Raw genomic sequence first — 26,185 nt, 5'->3', positions numbered from 1 at the left:
CTCCTCCGCACACACACACACGTACACGCACGCACACACACACACGCATGGGATCCAAGTTACGTTGGTAACTGATGAGCAAACAAAACAAATGGCGGCTCCCGCTTTGCAACAACGTCCCAGGAGACAGTTCAGTCTGTGAGCTAAGACGGCCAAGGTGGAGACGAACTGAGGATTTCAAACTAATAAGAGCAGAAGTAAATAACATAAACAGGAAACACCCAGGGAATGAATTCAGATCAGTGTATTTGAGTTTTGAGCTTCTGGCAGAGTTTGGAAAACAGAAAGACGAATGAAAACATAAAAAGCTGACTCACACAAGCAAACTGTAATGAGGCTATTTGAATCTTTAACCTTTTTTTATTAGTCATTTCTCCTTTTTAGGGATTTTCTTCTTTAAAGGAACCCGTTCATCAAAGAGCATTTTGTTCATATATAGGTATTTTTTTACAGAGGAAAATACTGTACAACCTTTTTTTTTCCCTTTTTTTTTCTTCTCAAAACAATATCCAGAGGAATATCACTTACACACATTATTATTATTCCCTATATCATGATCATTTATTTCCAATGCCAAGCTCAGGAAATAATTCAGTGTGTCCACTCCTCAGTCGTACATGTTTGCTCAATAAAAAAAAACCCAAAGCAAGGTTCTGACAGATTTATAATTTAGCGCTACAATAAGTGAAGCATTTTACGAATTCTTTAAAAATCACAGTTCATCTTAGTGTTTCATATCAGATGGCGCCTTTTTCTTTTCTTTATTTTTTGGCGCGACACAGTTCCTTTTTTTTTTTAATATAATTTCAAGCCGTCCAATCACAGAAGAAGCAAAAAATAAAAACAAGTTCTTAAATAAACCACAGAACAACAGTTTGTTGTCACACTAACATCTATTTGTGCATAAAAGCAAAAAAAAAAGTGAACTAAAACATTTTTAAAGCAAATTCCCTGTTAAATGATATATATCATTCTTAATTTCTTTTTTTTCCTGTTTCAGACGGTAAAAATGAACCTAAAAAGTGCAATAACACCCTAAATTTTTTTTTCTCATTTGGAAGAACACATAAATATTAAATAAAAAGCATTACAACAGGAGCTCAACCACAGCCATAGTGAATGGAAAAAAAAAAAAAAAAAATGCCATCTGGACATTTTTTGCGGTCTGTACATTTTCAACATATAACACACTTCCCTGATGCTTCCTCTGTGGCTGCATCTGATCCCTTCCTCCCCCCCCCAGAACTGAACATCACGACTCCCCTGCCTCACTCGCTCGAACGTCAATATGATCTCAAAAAAAAAAGAAAGAAAAAAAAACAAAACAAATTTTTTTGATGCAAAAGATGCAAATGTTAACAAAAACATTGTTAAATATACTCAGGAGTTATCTGTCATCACCGTTTTCTTCGTGGTCAGCTAATATAAAAGTGCACTATTCACGCACAAACTTGATTCCTCCACTGGGGGCGGTGGGCCGGGTTACAAAGTACGCTTTGCACTGGGCTTTTTTAGCAGATTTCAGGGAGAGAGAACTGTTGAGGCTGAGATAGACCCGACTGTCGGTCAATCCCATGTGAGAACAAAGTATACCAAAGAGAAGGGAACAAGTAGCTCCTTTCTCTCAGTGTCTAACAACAATAATTAATAATAACAATAATGAAAATAATAATACAGAACTAAAGATCAAATTATGAAACACATCCTGCTCCTCTTAGTGATTCACATCCCTTTTTTCTTTTCAGTTCAGGTTGCCAGAAATTTTCCTTTTTCTCAATGATCATCATTCGTACACGCACGCACACGCACGCACACACCTACATATATAGTTATATAGAGAGATTTGTTTTTGTTTTTCTAAAGTGTTTTTTTTCACACACAAAAAATGTGAAAGAAATAAAAATAAATTAAAGTCAAACATGCACGCACACAAAAAAGACTGATGTGTAGTAAAATGCTTTACACGGCTGCCCAAAATTTGTGTGTCTCTGTCTCGTTTTTTTTTTTTTTTTTTTTAATGCATAATTGAATTCATAATGTTGGTCGTTTTGTAAACATCTCGATGAATCGTTTCGGTGGGCCCGTCGTTTTCCGTCACACCGGCGCCGCTGCTGTTGCTGTTATTGTTGTTTTTGAGCGTGATGAATGAGGCCACTTTCTGTTTATTGGTGGTACACAGAATGTTTCTGCAGTTCCTACAGTCCCCTCTGGGTTTGATTGTTTTATGGGTCAGCATCTTGCTTTTCCAACTGGGAAGTATCAGTGTGGTTCACGGAAGCACCGAAGCCCTCGCCGTTGTCTTTGTCGCCGTCAGGCTCCTGCGCTGAGTCGTCGTTCGAGTCAGTGTTGAGCTCATCCTCTTCTTCTTCGTCCTCCTCCTCGTCCTCGTCCTCCTCCTCGGCGTGCGCCTCCTCGTCCGGAGACAGGTCGTCCTCGGCTTCTCCGGATGTCCCCGTGTCATCCAGCTGGGACTTGGCGTGGTGCGCCGGCCGTGCCGCGTCGAGGTGCAACTTCTTGCTGAGATCCAGTGAGTCGCTGAGGCCCAGACCGGCGGCGTTCTTCAGGAAGAAAAGGGAGCTGCTGGTGTTGGTGCTCAGGTTGAGGGAGCTGTCGAGGCTGATAGAGGACGGGGGGTAAGAGTGGTTGTAGTTGGAGGTGAGGCCCCCCGGCTGGTAGATCATGGAGGGGACGCTGCTGTTGATGTTGTGGGACAAGCCGAGGAGGCCGCCGGGCGAGGACGTGGACACGCCCAGGGAGGCGGGAGCGACCGGCGCCATGCTCCCGACAAGGTGGTGCATCCCCTCCTGCTTGGGCGACACGGACGGCAGCTCACCCCGCTCCTGCTTCTCGTGCTTCCTCTTGTGGGAATCCATCTGGGACATCCCCACCACCGTGTGCTTGCACTCAGGGAAGGTGCAGTGGAAGTGCGAGCACTTGAGCTTATATTTGCAGTCGGGAACTTCACAGTCGGCGCTGGAGCTGAACTGGCAGAAGCCGGCGGCGCTGATCACGTCTTGCTTGCCGTGGTGCTTGCGGTGGGCCGTCACCTTGGTGCTGTCGGTGCAGCGGAAGCCGCAGCGCAGGCAGTGGAAGTGGGTGCTGTTGCCCGAGAACTGGCAGTCAGGGAAGTTGCAGCTGAGCGAGGACTTGAAGCGCTTGAAGTCGTCCAGCACCAGGTTGTCCACGCGGTCGTGGTGCTGTGCGTGCTTGTACATGTGGGTGCGGCCGCAGAACTTGTAGCCGCAGTTTTCACGTGTGCAATGGTAGTGGGTCACCTTCAGGGAAAACTGGCAGCTCGAGTCCTTGCAGTTCTCGTACAGGTCGTAGCGCCGGAAGCCCTCCAGCATCATCCCCTCGTCCAGCATCTTCCGAGACGACGGGGTCTTGCGGCGCTTGCCGAACGGAGACATGTCCTCGATGATCCAGAAGCGCTTCTTGGCGCCGGTGGCCGTGGGAATGGAGATGGTGTTGCCTGGAGAGAAAGATGCGAGCACATTAAAGAGCAATCAGTTTGGCTCACAAAGTAAAACCCACAAACTACAAGCAAATTACTGTCTGGGTTAAAACTCTGATGTTGAACTCTCCCCAGCCAGAAGTAGCTCGCAGCTGAGTAAGCGCACAAAGCCATTTTTTTTTCTTTTCCCTTTCCTAATTCCCAGAATGATTAAAGGAGTGGGGAAAGGATGATAGATTGACTGTGGAACATGACACTTTTACAGAGTGTCTCCAGCCCCCAAACAAAAGAGGGAGCGGCGAGTCCTAACCAACCCTCTTATCTATGTGTTGTTTTATGAGGGGCACCCACCTTTTGCGGCACCCTGGGGTCACTGCTAATGATGCGATCCCTGTTCTGCACGACAGGAAACAGTGGGCCTCGATAAAACTTGAGGCGTGATTAAAATAAGAAGCTGCTGATGCAGCCTTGTTAATGGAGACTAAACAAGGCCCAGGCTTCGTGGAACAGGTGCCAAATTTACTGCTCTGTCTCTCGGTGCAAAAGTAAAAGCACACACCGATGTGTCATTAGAGCAAGCATGCATGTTTATCCTGTTGCTGCATAATACAGCGCTAGTGAGAAGTTTTGATACACTAACCATGGGTATGAATGTATTAACAATTCTGTGCCTTTATGTTTTTGTGACAAAATGTATTTTATTCAGGAAGGGATGATGCCACAAACACTGCTCTGCTTAGCAAAATTGGTTGAGTAAATTGGTTGGTTTTCATCAATCAGGTGTCAAAAGACCGTATGCAATTTTATAGCGATTTCTGGTCGGTGGGCTCTCCCAGAAGCCTGATTTTATCTTCCCAAAACCAGTTTTAATGTAGATTTCAGATTTTAGTTCTGTTAGAACATCCAATTCTATCCAAGTTTCAACCATCCCAATCGAACTGGTTAGGATGTTCAACGAACCCACAATGTTCAACCTAGTATGAAATGGAAACAGCGTCCTTCTCCATACTAAAGCAAGTTTTGTGTCATGATGGAATGAGGTCAGGCTGATCCAAAATAAACACCTGACATTTCAAGCAAACGCCTTTTGCATAAAGGTATTTTGATCTGGGGAGGCAAAAATTGAGCTTTTAGGCAACTGAACCAACTGTCAAGCATGGTGGTGGCAGCATCATGACTATTTCACAACCAGGGATTTCTTTGGAAATCTTCAGATTGACCTCAGCAGAGACGGTTTGGTGGTCCGATATCAAGATGACCCCAAACAAACTTTAAAGCTGATTTTGGAATAAATACACCGGCTTGTTGGATGGCTACAAATGTGAAGGTTTCCAGCAACTTAAAGCACATTTATCCAAACATTGTGTGTGTATATTTACAAATTTTTAACCTGCATGTATAATTATGACTGTTTGGATTAGATAAATTCCACAAAAAAAAAAAAAAAAAAAATCAAACTTGTGGAGTAAATTTGAGTTTTCAAAAAAGGCTGAAGCTAAACAGTTCAATCACATCATTAGAGGCCCAAAATTAAAATAACATGCATGCTGATGGTGAGTGCACATAAACCTTTCACTGATTCTGATAAAAAAAACAAACAAACAAACAGTTAAAACTGCACAGAGCTCAGTAAATGAGAGTGACAGCTGCAGTGTTGGTTTGGATAAGTACCTGCAGCATCCTGTACTATAGGGACGTCATTTTTAACTGGAGACGGAGTGGCAATGATGGGGCTGAAAGCTGGTGTGTTGGTTGGCATGACAACACTCCGAGTGGCTCCCAGAGAGGCGCTGAGCAGAGAATATGACAGACAGGATGGAGAGAGGAGGTATGGGAGCGAGGGCAGAGGAGGTCGGAGAAGAGCGGGAGGGAGAGACGGGGCCTGGGACTGGAAGCCAGGCTGAGGAGGAAGAAGTGGTGGAGGAGGAGGTGGAGGCGGAGGAGGAGGGGAGGAAGGAGGTGCGTTTTGGGTGGCACTAGTGTCAGCAGGGGTGGTGGGAGCAGAAGAAGTGTTGGGGTAGCCTTGTCCTGGAGAGACAGGTTGACCAGAAGGGGGTGAAGGACAGGCGAGAGGGGAAAAACAAGTACACCAAAACAAGGGGCCACATCACACACACATACAGACACACACACACACACACACACACACGCACACGCACGCACACACACACACACACACACACACACACACACAGAGGGATGGGAGGTAAAAAAAGGAGAAAGATAAAAGATAAGAGAATGATACAAAATGAGGCCCATTCAAAGACAAGTAACCCAAACACCAGCCAAAACAACAATGATGAGAGTCGTGGATCGTAACGGCAACGCGTGTAGAAGCGCGAGAATCGCAGCCAGGCTTAAGATTTAGCGCAAACAAGAGAAGGATAAAAAGATACACTTCACATAGTTCAGCAAACTTACAAATGCTAAAGCTGACGGGGTGATGTCAGGCCAGGAGAAAATGTGATAAAGTACACTCAGATCGATAACCGCTGATGTACAGAATGGATGTTTTATGACGATGACAAAGCAAAACGCCGAACGTCTCGTCAACGAATCGGGACAAAAGAACGCTGCGATGTCATCAACCTCAGAAGTAATTATGACTCGGGGCCTATTGATTGTAAGCCAAAACTACTGAATCATGACACACATGAGTAACAAATGGCTGAGATTAACATGAGTAAGGCCGAATGTGCGAGTTGGCTTCTTTGAATTCACCGTCCCCTCACCTGCCGGAGAGCTGTCGTTGCCCACAGGTGTGCTGGTGCAGCTCCGGTCCTGGTTGGAGGACTCGGAGGAGAGGCCCAAGGGGCTGCCTCCTCCTCCTCCTCCTCCTCCCATGTACTCCAGGTAGTCATCTGTGTCATCCATGACGGCGGAGGAGAAGCCGGAGGTGATGCCCGCCTGAGACGCCATGGGCCCGGACATCAAACCAGAAGCGTGTTGCATCTCGTCCGCCCTGTGGCCGAGCGACATCACCTGAGGAAAAACAAACAACATAAAAAGTTATCATAACTGTACAGAAACATTCGAGGCAGGCTTTATGAGTCATAATGCAGCTGGCAAACAACCAAGTATTTCTCAAGATGTTTTTTTTTTTTTGTTGAAAGAATATGTTCTTGTCTTTTGAAAGCAGCAGAACAAAGAAAAAAAATAAACAGAACAAGAAAATCTACATGCTTAAAGGAGCTTAAGGTACATCCTGTGCTCTGATGGAAAGGTGTGACAGCCCTGTGCATCACTATGTGTGGAAATTTCAGTAAAAAACAGTCATTAAGGGTTTGTCATTGACTGGTATGACTGGAAATGAGAATTTTATCTCGTTTTCTCGCAGAACACCACGTCTTTCCCTGAATCTGACTCATAGAACAGGAAACCCGAAGCAAGTCATGCGCACACACAAACAAAAAAATCTTGATGAAGACTGGGTTTGAATGTCTTCCTCTTGGTAGTGTTTCGTACCTGAGAGGGGACTCTGTCGAAGTTCTTTCCCAGCATCCTTCTCATGTGCTTGCGTGCGTGCGAGGTCATCTGGTGCTTGAGCAAGAAGGAGAACTGGCAACCCTCTCGGATGCAGTGGAAATGGCTGTTGACCTGGTTGTATTTGCAACCTGGAGGAAATAAAGCAGCTTTACTGTTAAAAGGTTCTGTTGAATTGTTGTAAGCAGTTAATAGCTTAGCTGCAAAGCTTGTTACGATTGCTTGTCACTGGAGGATGTTGCTCACGGCTAGTCCGAGACGGACAAAGAACAAAGCAGACTTTGATGGTACTAAAGCAAGTCTGATATCAACCAAAAATGGAAAGAAATATATATATATATAAATATATACATATAAAAAAAAAAAAATATATATATATATATATATATATATTTTTTTTTTGTGCTATATATATATATATTTTTTTGTGCTTTACCAGTACTTCAGTTTCATTCCAGACAATTACTCTAAAGGAAAACTCTTTACATGTGCCGTTCTTGTGTTCCATGCAGAAAGATAATTTATGACGCACTTCCTCCTTCCACTATTTCCTGTATAATCATCTGCTTCTGTTCAAATAAACGCCCAATGCAAACATGATGACGGTTTAAAGATTTATGACATAGCATTTGCTGTAAGATTTACGTCAGTATAGTTTTCTTCAGGACAGTAAATGACATGTCAGGTTTGGTTTAGGGGCTAGCAAAATTAGCCATTAGCTTTAGCCAACTAGCCAGATCGATACTCACACTCAAACTCAGAGCTTACCTTTTACAGAAACGCAAACAAACTCTTAATTTGTCTTTGACTAATTATGCCACATGTGAAACAACTGCTAAAGCATGTTTAATTTGGTTTTTGTTTTGTTCTAATATTCATTTAAGACAGTTAATCTTAAAGGAAGCGCTACGTGATCTGTTGTCAATACAGGCTCCACACAAGGAGACCATTGGTGATGCATCACTTCCTATCTCCATTTCCCATGCAAATAATCTTTAACTTTTGTCTAAGTAGCCTCCAACGACAGTTCAAAGGTCATAAAATACCAGTGGCGTAAAATGCTATGATGTTTGTGAGACTTGAGCAATCCTAAAACATAAGAAGTCTGCTTTGGTCTTGGTTCATTTTGAGCTAGCCCAAAGCTTTAGCCTCCGAGACTGAGTAATCTGTATTTAATCTAAAGGAAGATGTCAAGAGAGTTATCTCCAGCAGATATTAAATGATAGCTAGCTTGAAAAATTTAGAACTATCCCTTTAAACTCTCTATTTGCAGATTAATTTGTCTTCGACGCGTAGCGAGGCATCTGAAAGTAAGTAGAGCGCTAAAGGCCACATTACCACCGTGAGGGCGTTCTGATTAGATTAAACGCAAAGAGAAATATTTTTAGTCTTCTTTTTTTCCCCCCTTTTTTTAATTTCATGATATGGCTCCGACAAAAGAGGGATTGGGTTTCAAAGTGTTTTGGAGTGTACATGTAGGAGGAATATTAGATCACTGGTGTCACACTGAGCAAGTCAAGGCTTCTGTGCACTAAACCTGTGGAGCTCTTTTATTACACTGACATGCTTTATTCAATTAGGAATTTACATAAATAAATTCTCATTTTCTGTGGGCCAATAATGCACACACATCCCTCCAAACCAAAGTAAATATACGATTATTACCATATTAAATTCATTTCTCAAAGTATCTCCGTTGTCGTTTCTCCTTTTGTTCTGAATTGTTTCTGCTGTCTGCTTCACAGTCTTCTGCTCTTTCCTCTTGTTTTAAAACTAGTCTAGCTCTAATTGCTTTATGATTTCAAATTAAATGATTGTTCCGTTTTTGTGCCTGTTAATCAAATACCATTATATAAAAGCAGGCAGAAATAATTGAAAGAGTAACATGCTGGGCAGGTGCTAGCATGTCAGTAACCATGGCACCAGGTTTAAGAGAAAAACATGCCTGTGTCATCAAATAGCTCCTGCGCACACGCGCCGGTTTCAGACACGCAAAGTTGAGCAAATAACAGTAACCCCCGTGACACAGAGGCCCTTTTGTGAGACAGAAACCAGGTAACATCATCAGCGGTGTTCAGTTTAATGTTGCTGCCATGGATACTGGCAACCCATCAATTCTTTATGACTAGAGCGCCAGCGATGGTAATCCTTTCTGCCTTTTTTTTTTTTCTCCCCCCGCCAGCCTGAACAATGCAGTTGGCAGATCAGACTGGGGACAAAAAACAGCTGTTTAGGGCCCGGTTTTGTTTGCTTTGTTTGTGAAAAGCTTGTGTAACTGCCTGACGAAAAGAAAAAAAAAAAAAAAAGAAAAAAGAAAAACAGATCACTTTTAATTCATTTTCTGTGCGATGGCAGCGGCGGCTGAGAGGCAACACAAACAGGCTCAACCAGACAAGCCAGATAATTAACAAACACAAACCTAATTGCTCATTTCTGACGCCGGCAGAAGAAAAGAGGAAAACAACCTGGATGTGATTGCCCTCTTTGACATTATTGCTCATATAGTTGCGCAGGCAAGACTTCCTCTGGGACTCGAGGTCGGCATTGTGAATATGCAAAAACGCGGCGACAAAATCTGCGAAGCGGGCCCTTGTTTCGTGCCCTTTTAAACCGCTCTCACAAAGCACGACGCTGTGTTTGCCAACACCGGGCTCTCTCCTTTTGTAAACACAGAATATCCTCTTGCAACAGCCAGTAGAAATCAATGTACATCTCTCTCTCTCTCTGCGCAACTCCTTTTAATCCTCGAATCAAAAGCCGCTCAAAAGTTTTCTTACATATGGAGGATGAGAGGGATGTTCGCTCTTACCCAGCCTCCCACACTCCTCCCTCTTAGTGAAGTACTTGAAGCCGTTGGCGGCACGGCGCTCTGCCTTCTCGTGCTTCTTGACGTGCCACGGCAGCTTGGTGGTGATGTTGGTGACGAAGAAGCAGCCTGGCCTCAGACAGTGATAGTGGCCCCTCATCCTGAACTCGCAGTGCTGCAGCCAAGATAGAAAAAGAAGAAAAAGTCAGGCGCTTTTACCACAGACTTTTTAGGCCAAAAGTTAAATAGAAATCGTTTTAGCTTGTTTCAGAATAGGTAAAAGTTCACTGTAACCCCCCGCCCCTGCAAAAACCAGATTGAAAAAAAAGAGAGAAAGAAACAAAGAACAACTAGCAAGAAGGTAAGAAAGAAAATATTGATAAAACATTTAGATTTATCCAAATCAGAAAAACACTGAAATCAAATTTTAAACTTTCCTATAGTTTCACAAAAACTTGACCGATTGGATTCAACACAGCATCTTCTATTTTCTGGTTATTTTGAGGTACAATTATTTAGTTTGTTTTTAAAAAAATTTTTTTTAGCTTTAAGCTTGTCAAAAGCTTCCCCCATTCGTGTCTGCACCACCATCTGTTTCTGAGGCCCACATCCCAGAGGACCGGGCCAAATAGGATCTGCTCAGTTCGGGAGATGGGAGGCTAAAAGGAGGCGGACGGGGAGCAGAAGGAGGAGGAGGGGGTTGGCGGGAGGGACTTTCAGTGAGACGGGTGATTTTCGACACATTAATGAATTCATTTAAACGGTTTTCGAAATACTGGCTCATGAGAGCAGGCAGGGGGGATGCCATTTAGGTTTGATTTGCCAAGCATTCCCCTGATTTTTGCCCTATTCCAGACAGCCTTGTTTACTGTGCAAGTGACAATGATTTATTGGGTAATATCAGCTAAATTGGCCTTTTCTGAGAGGAGAATGCGGCAGTCAAAATGACATCATTGACATATAAACAGGCATTACTGGGGTGAGTCGACTGTCTTTCTCAGCGGAGATGGAAGACGGGGAGCAGTGGTTGTGAAAGCCTTGAGTCAAATAAGCTCAAATACTGGTCTAATAGATAGCATACTTCATGCTTAGAAACCTCCAAGAGATGACAGCCAGTGATCCCACTCCTGAGAACCAGCTGCACTTACCTGGTTGGGACAGAGACACTGCAGGGAGTAGTAGGAGAACTGATCGCGGACGTTGACCAGGTTGTTGTTCGGGTTGATGTGGTCCAGACAGTGGGACTCTGCCTTTCCGGAGGTTTTGCACACATACTTGCAGTTCCCAAACAAGCAGTGGAAGTGGAACTTGTTTGAGTATTTGCAGTCAGTAGCCAAACAGGGATCACTGCAGAAAATAAAAAAAGAGGTGTGGTTATGTAGGTTACTGGCTTAAAATCAAATTCTCCAGAGATAACAGGGACACTTCAAGACAAGGAGAAAGTTTATCTCCTCGTCTTGCTCGTTCATTTACGTGGATGCCCAAATCCAGGTAGTTTTGTAACTGTGGCATGCTGACAACGATTTCACATTACAAAGTTCCAAGTGGTACAAATGTTTTTGCAAGGTACTGTAGAATACACTGCGTACTTTTCCTGAAATTGCAGAAAACCAGGTTTGACTTGTGGCTTGGCGTTCTCCAGGGAGGTGGTGGCCAGAGGCGAGTTTGCGGGGAGGTTGGGCATCGACGCCGGCATCTGAGGGATGCTGCCGGTCAGCTGCTTCCAGGCCAGCAGGGATGGAGGAGGAGAGCTGTAGCCACCAGAGGACGTGAGGTTTGCCACGTCCATGGAGGGATTGCTGGCTATAGACACGGGGGCGACGGGTTGCGGCGGAGCTGCTTCGCCGGGTTCTTTGCCATCGCTGAACGGAGACTCCGGCTTTACTTTCAAGGTGGCTCGAAGGTGGAAGCTGAAAGAGAGATAGCTTCCGTTTTTTTATACTGATCAACAAAGCAAAGCGCCGTATTTTCCAAACAAGAAGTGGCGTGACACTCACTTAGCATGTTTTATGGCCCCGTCCACAGTGCTGAAGAGGGCCCCACAGTCCTCTACCAGGCAGTGAAAGTGCACCTTATGGAGAAAGTCGCACTGTGCCTCACAGAAGTCATCTGTGTCAAACCTTTGTATTGGAGGATAAAAAAAAAAAAAAAAGACGTGTAAATGTACTGCTTTCCCAACAAAGACGGCAACTCGTTCAGCTTCTCATAACAGTTTCAGTAAAGACTTTCAATTTTGTCATACAGTAAGCCAAAATAAATTCCTGCAAGATTGGATTCTTTACACCTTTGGGGGTTTCCTGGCATATAAATCTTTACGTCATGTACAGTGATATGTGCCCTAAACAGTTTACTGTCATTTTCAAATGTCATTCTGGGCTATTAATATACATATTCTGCCTTATGAATTTCAGCTGTTTTTGCTTTTATATCACGTTTCAATGTTTTAGATCATCAAACCGATTTCAACATAAGACAAAGATACGAGCAAACAGAAATTTGTTTTTGAATGATGGTTTTACTCATTAAAGGGGAAAACCTATCTGAACCAACTCAGCTTAGTGAAAAAGTACAAAAGAAAATCACACCCCCTTGTTAGATTATGAATTAAGTGTGATTAACCACATTTTTTTTTTACGAAATTTGATTTCAGCTTCCCCAACAACAATGATGACTGAACACTGCCTCATCTTAAGATTCAAGAAAGCACTTAAATACCACATTCCTGACAGCATAAAGTAGATGACAAAAAGCGAAAAAACAACACGTCATATCAGGATCTAAGTAGGTATAAGAACAAATTCAAAAATATCTATCAGTTTGGAAAGAGTTATAGAGATATAGAGTTATAATTAGTCATTTGAAAGTCCAGCAAACCAGTGCGAGAAAACATTGATCTTAGGTCAACCTTCTCAGCATTAGCAAGCCGACCAAAATTAGGTCATCAAAATCTTATCCAGGAGGTCGAAAACAAAACCAACTAAAATAAGAAAAGGCACTCCACATTTGCCAGAAAACAACTAAAACAGCATCATATCCACAGGTACACAACGGGTTATAAAGCTGGACAATGATGCAAAGCTATGAATGGGTCAACAAAACTAAAATAAATATTTTATAGTGGCACAGTCAAAGTCCTAAACCCAAATGAAATGCTATAATGTGACCTAAATGCTACAGAAAACCCCAGTTGTGACTGAATTGATTCTGTGAAGAAGGGAGGCCCAAACTCCTCTGCAGTGCCGCAAAAGACTCATTTCCAGTTCAGAAAACCAGTTTATTTCAGTTGATGCTATAAAAAGTGGCACAAACAGCTTTTAGGTGTAACAGGCAATTGCTTCTCTCGTAGGGCCAGTCGGGTTTGGATAGCTTATTTCCTCGTTACAACTGAAATTTTAAAAACTACTTGTATTGAGTCCGTGAGGATGCGAATGCTTTTTTTTTCGCAGTGTAGAAAGTGTTTTTTTTTTTTCTTTGCTGTACCTGCGGAGGTATGTCTTCCAGATCTCAGTGGTGTTTTCTGGCCTCTTCAGCACTCTGTGCAGGTACTGAGCTGCCTCAGAAGTGTCGTGGACCTGGCCTCCCTCCAGCTCGGTTTTCAGGTTCATGGCGTTGAAGAGGGCAGGGTTCACCTGGGACATCTACAGAAACACACAGGGCGAATCAGCTGCCAGCCGCCTCGTTTTGGCAGAGCATCCGCGAGCGCAGCGCTCGCATATGTTAGCGAGAGCGTGAAAACGAGCCGACAAATACACCCGAAATTTGGCAAAGCTAAAGAGAGCAGCCAGGATTACAAACAGGCAGGCATTTTTTTTTTTTTTTCTTTTTCCCCGTTTCTTGCTTGCTTGAGTTCGGGCCAGGCGTATTTGCTAAGTGTTCCCCGGGGGCATCTGTTAACCTTTTCATGTGATGTGGTGGTTCGAATCAAAACCCCAGAAGTCTGACACAACAACAGTGGAGCTGTTAGACTCCGACTCCGCTGTTTGTGTTTACTGACTGTAAGCCTGAAGTTAAGCTGTCTGAGAAGAAGATTTAGAAGACGAGTGTTTGAGGAAGGGAAGCATACAGTAAGAGGGAGGAGGTCTTCATCAGTTGTTGAGAGAAGAGGAAGAAAAAAAAGTGAGACTAATCTGCCATTACATCATCAATGTGATGGAAACCACCCAGCGCATTTATATCAGTCAGATAAGATTTATAGCTAAAACCATGTCCATTTTAATCTTCACACAAACATTTAAATTTCCATACGCTCACATTTAGACTTGTTAAAAAATGAGGGCAGCGCCTTCTTGTTTTTTTTTTTTTTTTTTTTACTCCCTTGACTTTTTAATCAAATAATTTATAAACTCTATAAATAAATGCAGAGTGAGGCGGGGAAGTTAAAGTATAAAGGGAGGGGAGAAAAAAATGGAAGGCAAGTTCAGAACAGCTCATCAAAAAACAAACATCTCTATATATCTGGCATGGCACCGAGCTACTGCTTCATTATATTAATTTGTGAGAGGTGCAGCGAAAATTACAACGTATGAAAAATGGCTGGAAAATTTAAATGATACAAACTCATCTTATTAGCGGTGAAACATTAAAAAACAAACAGGCCCCTCCGTGTCCCGCTAATTTGTCTTGGGATGAAAGGCGTTTGATGGATGGATCTTACCTTATTCATAAGCGAGGATAAAAGAGATGTATTCCCCGGTACAGGGTGTCCATTTGATTCATTACTGAAACAAGGAAAATGAACAATGTTTAGTCAAGATTTGCATGAGAATAGTAAATATTACTATTTATCATAGGAGGTGCGCAAGTATAATGAAGAAGAAAAATGCTGTCTTTCTGAGAAACATGGTGCAGGGTGGAGGGTTATTGATAAACAGGAGTTGATTTATTACTGATCAATCAATTTGATGAAAATGAATTGACTTACGTAGAAGTGTTTGAATTGGGGGGGAGAAACAATATTTAAAGTAGAGATAAACAAAGACCCATCTGATTTTTTGGTGATTTTTAGTCACCTTCTCACAAAGGTGACTAAAAATCACTTCTGTGAAATCAGTGTTTTGAATTTCAAAAGGGTTGCTTAATAGTCACTACTGTCTTACACGCAATGTGACATTGCCTGAAAAATAGAAATAGAAATAGGAAATATCACATTAAGGTCACATAAAAAACAAAACAAAGCAAGGGTAATACATCAGTCATAAAATGATGATTGGTGCATCATTAATAACAATAGAATAGCATATTGATATAGTACTATGTCCAATAAGCCCTACCTATCTACTACTTTAGACTTTATAGTTTGACTGTAATAATCAATATATTTCTGAGCAGTATTAAAAAATACATCATCTTAAATATTTTTGTTTTAAATCTTTGTGTTAATGCTGTGACAATGTAAAACTTTATACCGTTTTCATGCAATAATATTTACATGTTATAACATGATAAAGAGATAATATGTAAATATTATAATACAATATGTTTAATTAGAATAAGATTAAAAGTCAATCTACATATTACTTAAAGATAAGGAAAAAGTATATATATATTTAGCTTGGGTAGTTGTGACCAAACTGGCTGGTTAAAAACTCATAAATTTTATTTTATTTTTGTTTTTTCCAAAGTAAAGACTGTATTTTCTACATGTTGAAACACCGGTGAGGTTTCAAGACTTGCTCTCTCAAGTCTTGCTTTCAGAGAGCAAGACTTGAAGCAGATAACAGGAAGGCTAGATGAGTCCATAAAGTCTATTTCATCCTTTGAGCTTTCAAACTCTATGGATAGACTTGGCAATCTTTTGAAAAGTAAGATAAAAATTAACATTGTTTCGTGAACACACACAGTGAGACTGCTGTTTTAAACATGCTAATTGCTAATGCAATGCTGAAGACAGCTTATAGTACCAACTCCATACTTTCAGGTCTGTGATTCTCTTTTCAAATAATTTTTGAGGAGAAATTGTAACCGCTTACATATATATAAAGATCACAAATGGAAAATTGTCCAAAAAAATCCTTATTGGTGCATCCCTAATTGGGATTGTTTGCAGCGTCTGTATACCTGTGGTCTTTCTTGCTCAGGTCCAGGCTGTGCTCCTGTTGGGAATCTTGCGGAGCGCCGGCGTTACCGTCCACAGGCTCCTGCTTCACTTGAACCAGATTAAACTGGCTGGCGGAGCCTGGCTGCCCACTCCCTGAGGAATCAAGCCAAAGACGAGGCAGAGGAGAGAAGAGACAACAAAGTTATTGTTGGTCAGCATTATTACGCTGTGACAAGATCCAATCTGACTTCTGTCCTGGCCCGAGAAGAATACTCCGAGTGATAATTATTGCGAAATTATGTCAGGCCGTCAAGCCTTTTAAACGGTGATTGAGAGGCGGGAGATATGAGGGAAAAAGACTCCTTTTTCTGCAGCACTTGTCACAACTCATTTGCCAGGCTGCCTCTTAACTGGTCATTAAGTGAGATGCTAATGCTGAGGGAAAGTGGCAGTCTCAGATTGGCCACCCGCCCCTCCTCCTCCATACCCCCCTCCTCCTCTTTCGTTCCCACTTTCTCTGGCTTTCACGTTGGCCTGACAACGGACGGCGGCCAACGCCACCAAGCATACCCACGAGGAACAAGGGCGCCATGTCGGTCAGATTGGAGCTGACAGCCAATCAGATTGGTTCAAATATTGTGACCTCTCTATCACCGTCTCTGCCAAATAGGTATTCAGCGGACAGCGGAGTGGAATTGCAATAAATAAACAGCAGGGGACGACCTGAGGTAGAAATGCTGACAGGAAGGTGAATTCTGGTCCCCCTCCCGATCCCGGGGGACTGAAATATTAATTTGTCCTCAGGCTACACACAGAAAGCCGAGCCTCTGGCTGACAAGAAGTGGAGGTTTGTCTTAAAAAATATATGTGGGAGGTGAGGAACCTCTGGGTTAACCTCTAGGACACTAAAGCTGGAGTGCACCAGCAGCCATTTTCTGGTGTTGAGGAATCAGGGATAGTGACAGGCAAGGTCATGGGCATCCAAGTGTATGCCCTGGTCAGGACCCGCTCCTTTTCAAAAGACAAAAAAAAAAAAAAAAAAAAAAATGGGACAAGCCCAGCCTATGATGAGGGAACAAAAAAAACAAGGAGAGTTTCCTCCTGCTAAAAGATGACCCAGAGACATATCAGACCGAATAGGAGTGGAAAAGCCAGTCTTGGGCCTTGTCAGCTGAAAGCTAGGAGATGGGGAAGTGTCAGTGTCAGTGTCAGTTCAGTTTGACAATGGTTGAGGTTGGAGGGGCTGTGGGGGGCGGTGGGGCTTAGAGGGAAAACAGCAGTCAGACAATAATGCTTCTGGTTTGAGGTCACCAAATGCTTACCAGAGTCCACATCCAGCCCTCCCATCACTTCACCTCCCCCTCCCCCTCCCAAACCCTCAACTTGACGAGAGAATGCCCAAAATTAACTAGCCAGACGAATCCTGCCTTGTCATTGACAATTAAATCAACTGGGAGACAAAACGGGAGCATATTCCATCAAGAAGAGCCACTAACTGCATGATCTGCATATGATCTGCAGGCTCTGTAAAATAATACTTCAATAAATCAGATGATAAGTTCACTTTTAAATAGAGAGAGAGAAAAAAAGACATGGATGCACTTCATGAAATTATTATTATTATTATTATTTATTTATTTATTTTTTCTTCTATTCACTTCCCAAGGAGGGAGAACAAATGAGTTTGACTCAAAGCAGCTTCTTTCTGGAAATTATCCAGGAATAATGTACACCATGTAATTACTCCGGATAAGATACAGAGCTTGTGAAAGATCATTTGTACTGTGCGTCTAATTAGTAAACCCTTCAGATGCTCGAATCTCTGGGAAAAAAAAAACAAAACAAAAAAAACCACTTAGGGGTAAATTAGAGTGGAACATTAATTAAGAAAAGAAGAAGAAATACTGAATGCAGAAACAGGAAAAGAGGCTCAATTTACTGCAAAAAAGAGGCAAAGTTTCACAGCCAGATGAGAAAATAAACGCTGTGAAAAATAGCCTCAACGCAATGACTTCTCTCACACCTTTTTGACAGAGAAGCACAAACCACTTCCTCCTCATTTTAGCCCCAAATGTCCTGTTCACACATTTTCTGAAGCAAATATGAGAAACAAAACCACAGCTACCCCTCCATTCTGCGATGCACCAACTTTTTTTAAATTTTTTTTTACTAAAAATGTTTTTGATTGAGAATGTGGTGGTGTGTGTGTGTGCGTGAGCGTGTGTGTAGGGTGGAGGTTGGGGGGGAGGGGGTATTTGAAAGAACAGATCTGAGCTGTAGCGGTGTGTCTGAAATGAGAAGGGACCATCTGTGGAGGCTCCACCCTCAGCAGGTGCCTCCCACCCCCAGCAGAGTTTGGTGCTACCTGCTGGAAGCCCAAAAGGTGGAGCTGAGCCTGACAGGCTGGGCTCAGCTCAGAGCAGCTGCCCCTGGCTCTCTCTCTCTCTCTCTCTCTGGGCCCGTCCTGCTCTGGGAACACCAGCAGGAATCATAATCCTTCCCCACTTCTACCAACATCCGGAGCGACCCCCCGTTTAAAATCCGCCCCCCACCTGCTCAGACCGAGAACCCGCTCTAAATGAATGCGGCGCCACGCTCCGCAGTGCATTATCAGAATTAAACGCTTTATTTTCACTTTCGAAAGGGGCTTTGTTTTGAAGCAATATGATAAACACAGACAAGCCAATTACCTCCAAAACTTATTTGAATTATGCTAAGCAGACTCTGACATGTTTTCGTCAAAACCGGAGGTTTCTAGAAATTCAGAAAGTCTTTGTTGATGAGCGTCTTCCTTGTATCGGAGCCTGTTTCCTCGCTCTGCTGCCTTGAGTCATTTCTACCTCAGTGATTTCACTTCTTTTTCTTTTTTTTTTATCAGTTTGCACATGAAAATCTTTTTTTTTTTTTTCTGGCAATTTTTCAACTTAATTTCATTCCACCTCCATTTGCTTGGAACGAGCGCAGACAGAGATAAGAGGCCAATGATGAGGAAACATGTTCAACACAAGCCCCATGAGCCCCCCACTCTGAACATCATAAGAGACTTTTACAGGCTCTACTCTCCCCCTGTCAGCGCATTTATCTCCAAATGGATTGTGGGTATCTAACAAGCGATCAACACAATAACAGAGCCAGAGCAGAGCACCGTGCCTCTGGTTTGTCCCTTTAAGCCCGAAAGCACAGGCTCTCCTGGCTTTTCCCTCTGCTTTGGGGATGGTTATAGAGCTGACCTCTGAGTGCACTCTGACTGCTCTGTCCACACTCAGGAAGGAGATGCTTTTGTCACCAAGTACAAAAGCAGAAACGCACATCTGTAATCTGTTAGCACCGATATATAAGCTAACACACAGTGCTTGACCTCTGACTTGTGTGATTTCTGAGTATTTCCCCTTCTTTAAGGTAATTTTATGACCAGTAATGATTCATCTAAGCCTTATCTCAATAAGTTAGAATATCTCTAAAGATAAAATAGATTTTTAAAGCATTACTTTCAAAAATTGTCAAAGAACGTTCACTTTCTCAGAAACCAACATGGAATGGTTTCCAATCAGGAAATGTGAAGTTGTGGCTGACACAATCAATTGGCATTACAGTTGTCCAGGAGATATCCTTTACAAGTAGGGTGGACCACAACCAATCACTGATGAAGAAAATGGCTTCTCAAAGAACGCTGAATCCAAGCATCTGAATGGGAAGCTTGGTGGAAGGAAAAAGTGTAGCTAAAGAAAAGATGCACAGGCACCAGGTACAACCAGAGGCTTGTAAAGCAAACCCAATTTAAGTGTTTATCGGAAATTCACAAGCTGGAGTAGGTGGTTCAAGACATGCAGAATCCTGATAGTTCTATCTGAACTACCAGAAGATTTTAGAGCAATTCGTTCAAACACTTCAAGCAATGTGGATTGTGTGGCTCTTCATTTCCTATAGACTTTGGAACCTTGATTTAAGAATGAAAATACAAGTTTGCTTCTTATCAGATCTGAAAAACAGCACAGAAACCACTGAGCAACAGTCTGCAGACTGTAGCTATCCCTGTGGTTAGTGCACCTTTTAAACCAAACTTTCTCCTTTCACTCAGTTTTCCATTAGCTTGCTTGCTTTCATGCAGCATTCTGAAAAACAAACTTCTTCAGCTGCATCCTTCCAACATTTTTTTTACTTTTTTAACTTTAATTTATAATACTGAAAATGAAATGAAAAGATATAGAAGTCTAAAATATATCCCCCTAAAAATCTATGAGATTGGCTTTTTTACTGAAGTAAATTGACTTTTGGACCATATTCTGATCTACTGTAAGGCAGTTGTCAGTTTAAAGCGACCTACCTGTGTCTGTGTTGTTTAACGGTTTCAAGGCAGCCGCCGCCAATCTGGCCATCATGGGTGATATCAGGCCCTTGCTTGCAGAGATCTTCTCCATAATGGAAGAGCTGGCAAAGGACGTTGGAGTGGGTACCATGGCTGCATCCCCTCCCACGGAGGAGCCGCCTTGGGTCAGAGAGTCGGTCGGCATGGAGTGGGCTCCAGAAGTCACGGCCGTTATCAGGCCGGCGGCCGTCGGGGGAGGTTGTAGAGGCAGCCTCGGCAGAAGTGGGAAGAATGGGTTGGAGGAGGCCAGGGCGCTGTTTGAAAGCGCGAGCGCTACCGGCATGTTGCTGGGCAGATTCTGAGTCAGCAGGCTCGACATGCGCTGGCCCGCGCCGGGCAGCGACTGGGTGGGCTTGAGGTTGTGGCCCGACATCGAGGAGGCGGTGGCGGTGGTGGGCGTGCTCAACAAGTGCGGCACGGTGGCGGACTGTTGGGTGGTGGGCGAGGCACTCAGGCTGGAGTTCTTGCTGCTGATGGCTGAGAAGTCCATCAGGTCGTCGTTGCTGGACTCTTCCGGCTCGTCCTTCGGGGCCAGGAAGGTGGAGGAGAGGCCCATGACGCCGGAGGAGCGGATGTGCCGCCTCTCGTGCTTGCGCTTGTGGGAGGTCATCTGGCTGGTGGAGGTGAAGGTGAAGCCGCAGCCGGAGCGGATGCAGTGGAAGTGGTTGGTTGCTTTGCTGTACACGCAGCCCTCGTACTTGCATTCCTCGTACTTGTAGAACTTCTTGAAGCCGTCCTTGGCGTACGCGTCGTCCTTGATGTGGTAGCTCTTGTGCTTCTCGATGTCGCACTTGTTCTTGAAAGTGAACGTGCATCCCGGACGCCTGTGCAAATAGTTAATAGGAATGTGTTACATAACCGCCTAAAAAAGAATTGAAAATGTCCCTGTTCCTGTTAAAGCAAGTAGCTTCAATACATTTGTTTGGGATTTCACTTTGGTTCACTACCAATAAGTGTCAGAAAATTGCAGGACGCCATAAGTAAAATCCAGTGCAACCAGTTGAACCTTTTTGAAATAAATGCAAAATACTATGAGCAAATCAGCCTGAACCCTCCATTTCCACCCAATAACACGGTGGTGGCAGCATCATGGTGTGGGAATGCTTATGTTTCAAGTAACATATTTCTTACTGAGATGAATTAATCGTCATATAACTCCTTAAATGTTCGGCTAAAGTTTCTGCATTGTTTGTCAAATTAAGAGCTTGATGCTGTTTTTCCAGATCTAAATTAAACCTTTTAGCCTAAATGCAAAATATTCAACCCCAACATCAAACATCAAATATTCAACATCAAACATGGTGTTGGCAGCATCAGACTGAGGGGATGGTTTTCACCAGCATTTCTATTGCCAATATGAAAAAATACTCTTAAAAAACAAAAGTTTGATGTTTAAAGATTAGTGTTCTGAAATAAAATGTTATTTCATGTAAAATTTGAAGATTTCACAACTTTATTTATATGACCAAATGATATATATTAAAGCCAAGTTATTCTTACATCTCACAGATACAGATCTAAAGATGTTCTTTCTTTCATCCAACCAAGAAGTTTGTTTCTAAAAGGAAATAAGACAGGCATTGCTCAAGATAATAAAATGATATACAAGAAGCTTAGTATAAATCCGTGATTATTTTTATTATTCTTTTAAAAATGGGAAGCTGAAAATTATTTATGCCCTTCTTAATATTCAGCGTAAAAGTCTTTATTAGACTTGGAGCAATCAAACCCTTCTTATAAACGAAGAGCAGCTTTTTGTGGGTCTCCGCTGCTGTTTAGACCGTTTCTTGTTGGTGATGAGCTCCTACTCATTGAGTTCGTCAGGCCTCCTTGCCATCACCCTAATCTTTTTGCTCCCTCCACACATTTTATATTGAATTTAAGTTAGGGCCGCAACTGGATATACTATGACTTCCAGTTAAAAGAAACGCAACTCATGAAACTAAAAGCTACCTTCAGACCTAAATCCGCCAGAATGCATTTGATCTTTTTTGTTTAGCGTTTAAAAAGCTTTGTGTTCGCCTCGTTGACCACGTGCATCACCTGCAGTGGAAGTGCGTGGTCTTCTGGCCGTAGAACTGGCAGCCGACGGTGCCACAGTCCTCGGTGGCGCGGAACCTCTGGAAGCCGTCGTTGATCAGCTGGGCGTTCTTCTTGTGGAAGTTTTCGTGGGTCATGACATCTGAGGTGCTGGTGTACACCTTGCTGCACCCCACCTACAGAGAAGAGAGAGAGAGAGAGAGGAAGGTGATGGAAAATGAGATCTGGGCCGACAGCACGCATCAGAGTTTCGGTTTGCGAGGAAAGGTCTGAAGAAGAGAAAAAAAAAGGTAGCTTCTTGAAGTGCGGTACTTTAAAGATATCTGATATACAGTATGGGGTACAGAAGAGGGAGCGCACTGTGGTTAAGAAAACGCTAGTGGCCTAGAAATGAGTGGAAGAGGGTTGTTTTCTCACATTCAACTTTTAATTTGTGGTGATGCACATGTGAGCGTCACCGGTTTCAGATTAACCCTTTGAATGGGAAACAATCTTTGTCATCTTTGTAACAATTGGAAAGAAAAAGGTAGTAACTGAAAGAGGTGGTGGTCACCGCAGGCTTGTGAAACTACAGTACCTTCCTGGCAGAAGCTGCCTTTAAGAAAATGAAATTCAGATTTGGAACGTGATGGTGGAGATGCTACGAGCTTACAGTAACACGGAGAAAAAAAAGAAAAAGAAAAAGGTTTAGAGAGGTGGTAGGGCGGGGAGGAGGGGGGCAGAAGGAAACCACAGGAGTAAGATGACTGTCTTGATCTTTAGTTTAAAAATATTCTGGAAACAAACGACTCCTTACAGGCAACAAAGAGGGAAAAAACGAGGTAATGTTTGAATTTAAAAGGAACGATTGTATATCATCAGTGGCAACTTCTCCATATCGAGTCAAACAATGAAAAAAACGCCACTCTGCTTCTTTCTTCTTTTTCCCCTCCCCGCCTCTTAAATCAGAGCAGCCGATGCCAACATCTGCAGGTTCTCAGCGACTGTTAAAACAACGGTTGAAATATCCTAATAACAATTACGCCGTCGGAGAGGTATAAAAAAAAGAAAAAAAGTATATATATATATGTGGAGCCATCCTGGGCTGCCCTGCTGCAGTGACACTTTGAAAATAAGCAGATGAAACAAAAATTAAACAAATCCAGAAGGAGGGGAATAATCCTCAACAGGCCGCTTGGTACTAAAAGATGAAAAATGTGCAGTTTATATAAACACCTTAGGGAAATTTTATCCATGCCAATTAAGGAGTGAGAGAGTGAGGAGAACAGAAACATGCCGAAGCTTCACATCTATTCACTTGCTTTAATTTTGTCGTTTTGATTTGGTTTCTGGATTTTTTCTTTTCTTTCTTTCCCAGGCTACTGTTATAAGACAGAACTGTAAATCCATGAGTCAGAGCCAACAAAATCTGACTCATTTTTATTGCATTTACTCAACTATATAATATATAAATATTTTTTGGTTTGCATGAGTGTGTGTGTGTGTGTGTGTGCATTTCTACTCTGGGGAAGCTTTATCTCTTATGAAACTGTAGAGTCTTTCTTTTACTGTAAACATTCTATAATTAAGGTTTTCGTGCATTTTAATATAATTTTTTTAAATCATTTACGATCTATGTGATTTACAAAAATTATCTATTCTGCTGCATAAATGAAGCAAGTTAAATATAACTCTCTAAGTTGGTGATTTTTGGCTTTCCACAACAATACACCGACAGTATACAGTCACCTCCATACAGGATATTGACTGTTTCCAAGCCAAATTTTGGTAATTGACACTACTCTTTGTCAAAAAGCTGGTGGTAGATACTCAATTAAAGCGCTTAGATCTTAATTCCCTTAGAAAAAAAAAACACGCTGAAGGATGAATGGCTGAGAAAAAGTTGATGGAAGAAGCAATGATGGCCTAACCACAGCGCCTTGCAATGTAATGATACCCTTTGACCTTTTTCACATTTTCTCATGCTGCAGCCACAAACTTTCATCTATTTTATTCACTTTTAATATGACAGACCGTCGCAAAGTTGTGCATAATTGTGCAATGGGAGAAAAATGACTTATTTTTGCAAACAAAAATCTGAAAAGTATAAAGCCACTAACTCCCCTAAAACAACCCAGTCCAAACATTTGTCTTCAGAAATCAGATAGTAAATGTTATCTCAGTATAATAAAATCAACCATGATTCACTGTCTTGCACCTTGATATTTTAATCAAGCCACAAAGAGTCACATGGTAACTCTAGAGGAGCTACAAAGACGCACAGCTCAGGTCGGACGAACCATCAAGAGCAAATTTACAAATGTCCTCCATAAATCTCTTAATGTGCTTGGGTCAAATGTAACTTGTTGCTCTGCATGCAAAACTCTATTTGTGGTGGTGCAGCTAAACAGAGCATCGTCCTCGAACCTGTTAGAAGCTGCAAGGGGCATAAGATGGTGGAGAGGTGAGGGGGGGCAGAAGTCTGCGACCCCAAACATAGAGCCGGAGGCCCTGCAGTGAAATCACGTAGATCCAAACAGATTGTAAATGTGTACTGTAAATAACCTACTATAAAAAAAACAAAAAAACACACACACACATTTGAGACTTTTTAAAGCTGAAAATTGGGTTTAATAAATGTTAAACATTTCAATCCTAATCTGCTTATTGCAGATTAACCTGACATTAATCGCATATTTCGGATTTCCTTGCAGCAGCGAGTTATTTGTATGTTATTCATGCTGAAGCACATTGAACCAAGGTTGCAGGATTTTTTATTTAACTTTTTTTTTAGTGCACGTCTGTGTACGTTGTGTGCTTTAAGTCATGCCCACCCTACATGTTTGTGGCCGTGTGTGTAGGTGGGCGAGGGGGAGCTGCAGTGTACCTGCATGCAGTGGTAATGGGTGCTTTTTCCGTTGAGGTGGCAGCCATGGTAGTAGACGCTGCAGTCGTCCAGGGGGCTGAAGCGCATGAAGCCATGCTGCAGGGAGTTGTCCCGCTTCTTGTGCATGTTGTAGTGCCTGATTACATCCTGCTTACTGGTAAACCTCTGCAAAAGGGTAAGGGAAAAGGGAGGGGAGGAGGATGACGATGAGGAGGAGGAGGGATAAACAGCAACAGGTTGGCATTTATTTAAACCGGTCACAGAATCAGCAACAAGTCACTTTAGCTCTGTGAAGGCAGCAGCTGCAGCATGCAGAAGCCAGTTGGCAGCCGGGGCGGGATGTGCACGCTGTTAGGGAAGAGGATCAGGATTTCTTTAAAGATGACAGTCTCTGTGCTTATTGATTTACTCTGCAAAATGAGCCTTGAAGGCTCTTGGAAAGCACCAAATATTCTCTCCAACACAGCCTTTCTCTCTCTGTTTTTCTTTTCTTTTTTTTTTTCTGTCGTCTAACAAAATGCATTTTTATTTACAAATTAAGATGAATCAATTGACATGCAAGATCACAGTTCTTGTGTTGTTGTTGTTTTTTTTTTTTCTTGTGTTTTTTTTGCACTGGAGGAAATTATGTTCCATGCAGACGGTGTTTCAGACGTTCACAGGGGAGAAACAGCAGACAACAGAAACAAACAAACAAGTGAACCAAAAAGAAAAAAAAAACATTTTCCCTTTTAATTCACTGAGATATGATTCCGTTTTTAATTAAAGCACCACGCTTGCCTTTTTCTTTTCTTTTTTTTTTCTCTCTCTTTCGGTTGGTGCAGGTTTCAGCTGTAATGATGAATGAATATGCTTAGGGACCTGCCCTCTAAAATTACAAATATATAAATAAAAATGTTTCCCACATCCAGGAGTCAGGAAGGGGGGAAACAGAAGGGGGGAAAAAAAGAATCACTCCACAGAGACCTGCAGGAACCAAATCTGCTGTAATTGGGTTTAAGCTGATGCTAAAGAAACTGTAACAGGAGAAGCTTAAATCAATGAGACAATTCTGTCTTTAATCCATATCTATCTGCAGTTGAGGGGGAGAAAAAAAACAACAGTACAGAACTATACTAAAAAGAAACTAATTG

General features: G+C 42.4%; 1 protein-coding gene across 5 annotated transcripts in view; it reads right to left on the bottom strand.

Annotated features, from left to right (window-relative positions):
- Nucleotides 1-1,996: 1,996 nt before the first annotated feature.
- The window catches only part of casz1 (castor zinc finger 1), a 94,005-nt gene continuing 69,816 nt past the window's right edge, over nucleotides 1,997-26,185 (bottom strand). For 4 of the 5 annotated variants that reach the window (XM_008413416.2, XM_008413417.2, XM_008413414.2 and 1 more), the window contains exons 6-19: nucleotides 25,053-25,217; nucleotides 22,190-22,362; nucleotides 20,105-20,970; nucleotides 15,801-15,933; nucleotides 14,398-14,461; nucleotides 13,224-13,381; nucleotides 11,741-11,863; nucleotides 11,333-11,653; nucleotides 10,892-11,090; nucleotides 9,747-9,918; nucleotides 6,920-7,068; nucleotides 6,187-6,436; nucleotides 5,126-5,482; nucleotides 1,997-3,472 (exon numbers count right to left, since the gene is read on the bottom strand). In XM_008413416.2, the coding sequence (XP_008411638.1) occupies nucleotides 2,223-3,472; nucleotides 5,126-5,482; nucleotides 6,187-6,436; nucleotides 6,920-7,068; nucleotides 9,747-9,918; nucleotides 10,892-11,090; nucleotides 11,333-11,653; nucleotides 11,741-11,863; nucleotides 13,224-13,381; nucleotides 14,398-14,461; nucleotides 15,801-15,933; nucleotides 20,105-20,970; nucleotides 22,190-22,362; nucleotides 25,053-25,217 (4,380 nt within the window). In that variant the 3' untranslated portion in view covers nucleotides 1,997-2,222. The remainder of the gene's footprint in view (nucleotides 3,473-5,125; nucleotides 5,483-6,186; nucleotides 6,437-6,919; nucleotides 7,069-9,746; nucleotides 9,919-10,891; nucleotides 11,091-11,332; nucleotides 11,654-11,740; nucleotides 11,864-13,223; nucleotides 13,382-14,397; nucleotides 14,462-15,800; nucleotides 15,934-20,104; nucleotides 20,971-22,189; nucleotides 22,363-25,052; nucleotides 25,218-26,185) is intronic. The other variant, XM_008413418.2, reaches the window with a different exon arrangement.

The sequence above is a fragment of the Poecilia reticulata genome, linkage group LG7 (genome assembly GCF_000633615.1).
Source record: "Poecilia reticulata strain Guanapo linkage group LG7, Guppy_female_1.0+MT, whole genome shotgun sequence".
NCBI classification, from domain to species: Eukaryota; Metazoa; Chordata; class Actinopteri; order Cyprinodontiformes; family Poeciliidae; genus Poecilia; species Poecilia reticulata.
The sequence above is the reverse complement of the archived record's forward strand: the minus strand, read 5'-3'. Positions and strand labels throughout refer to the sequence as shown.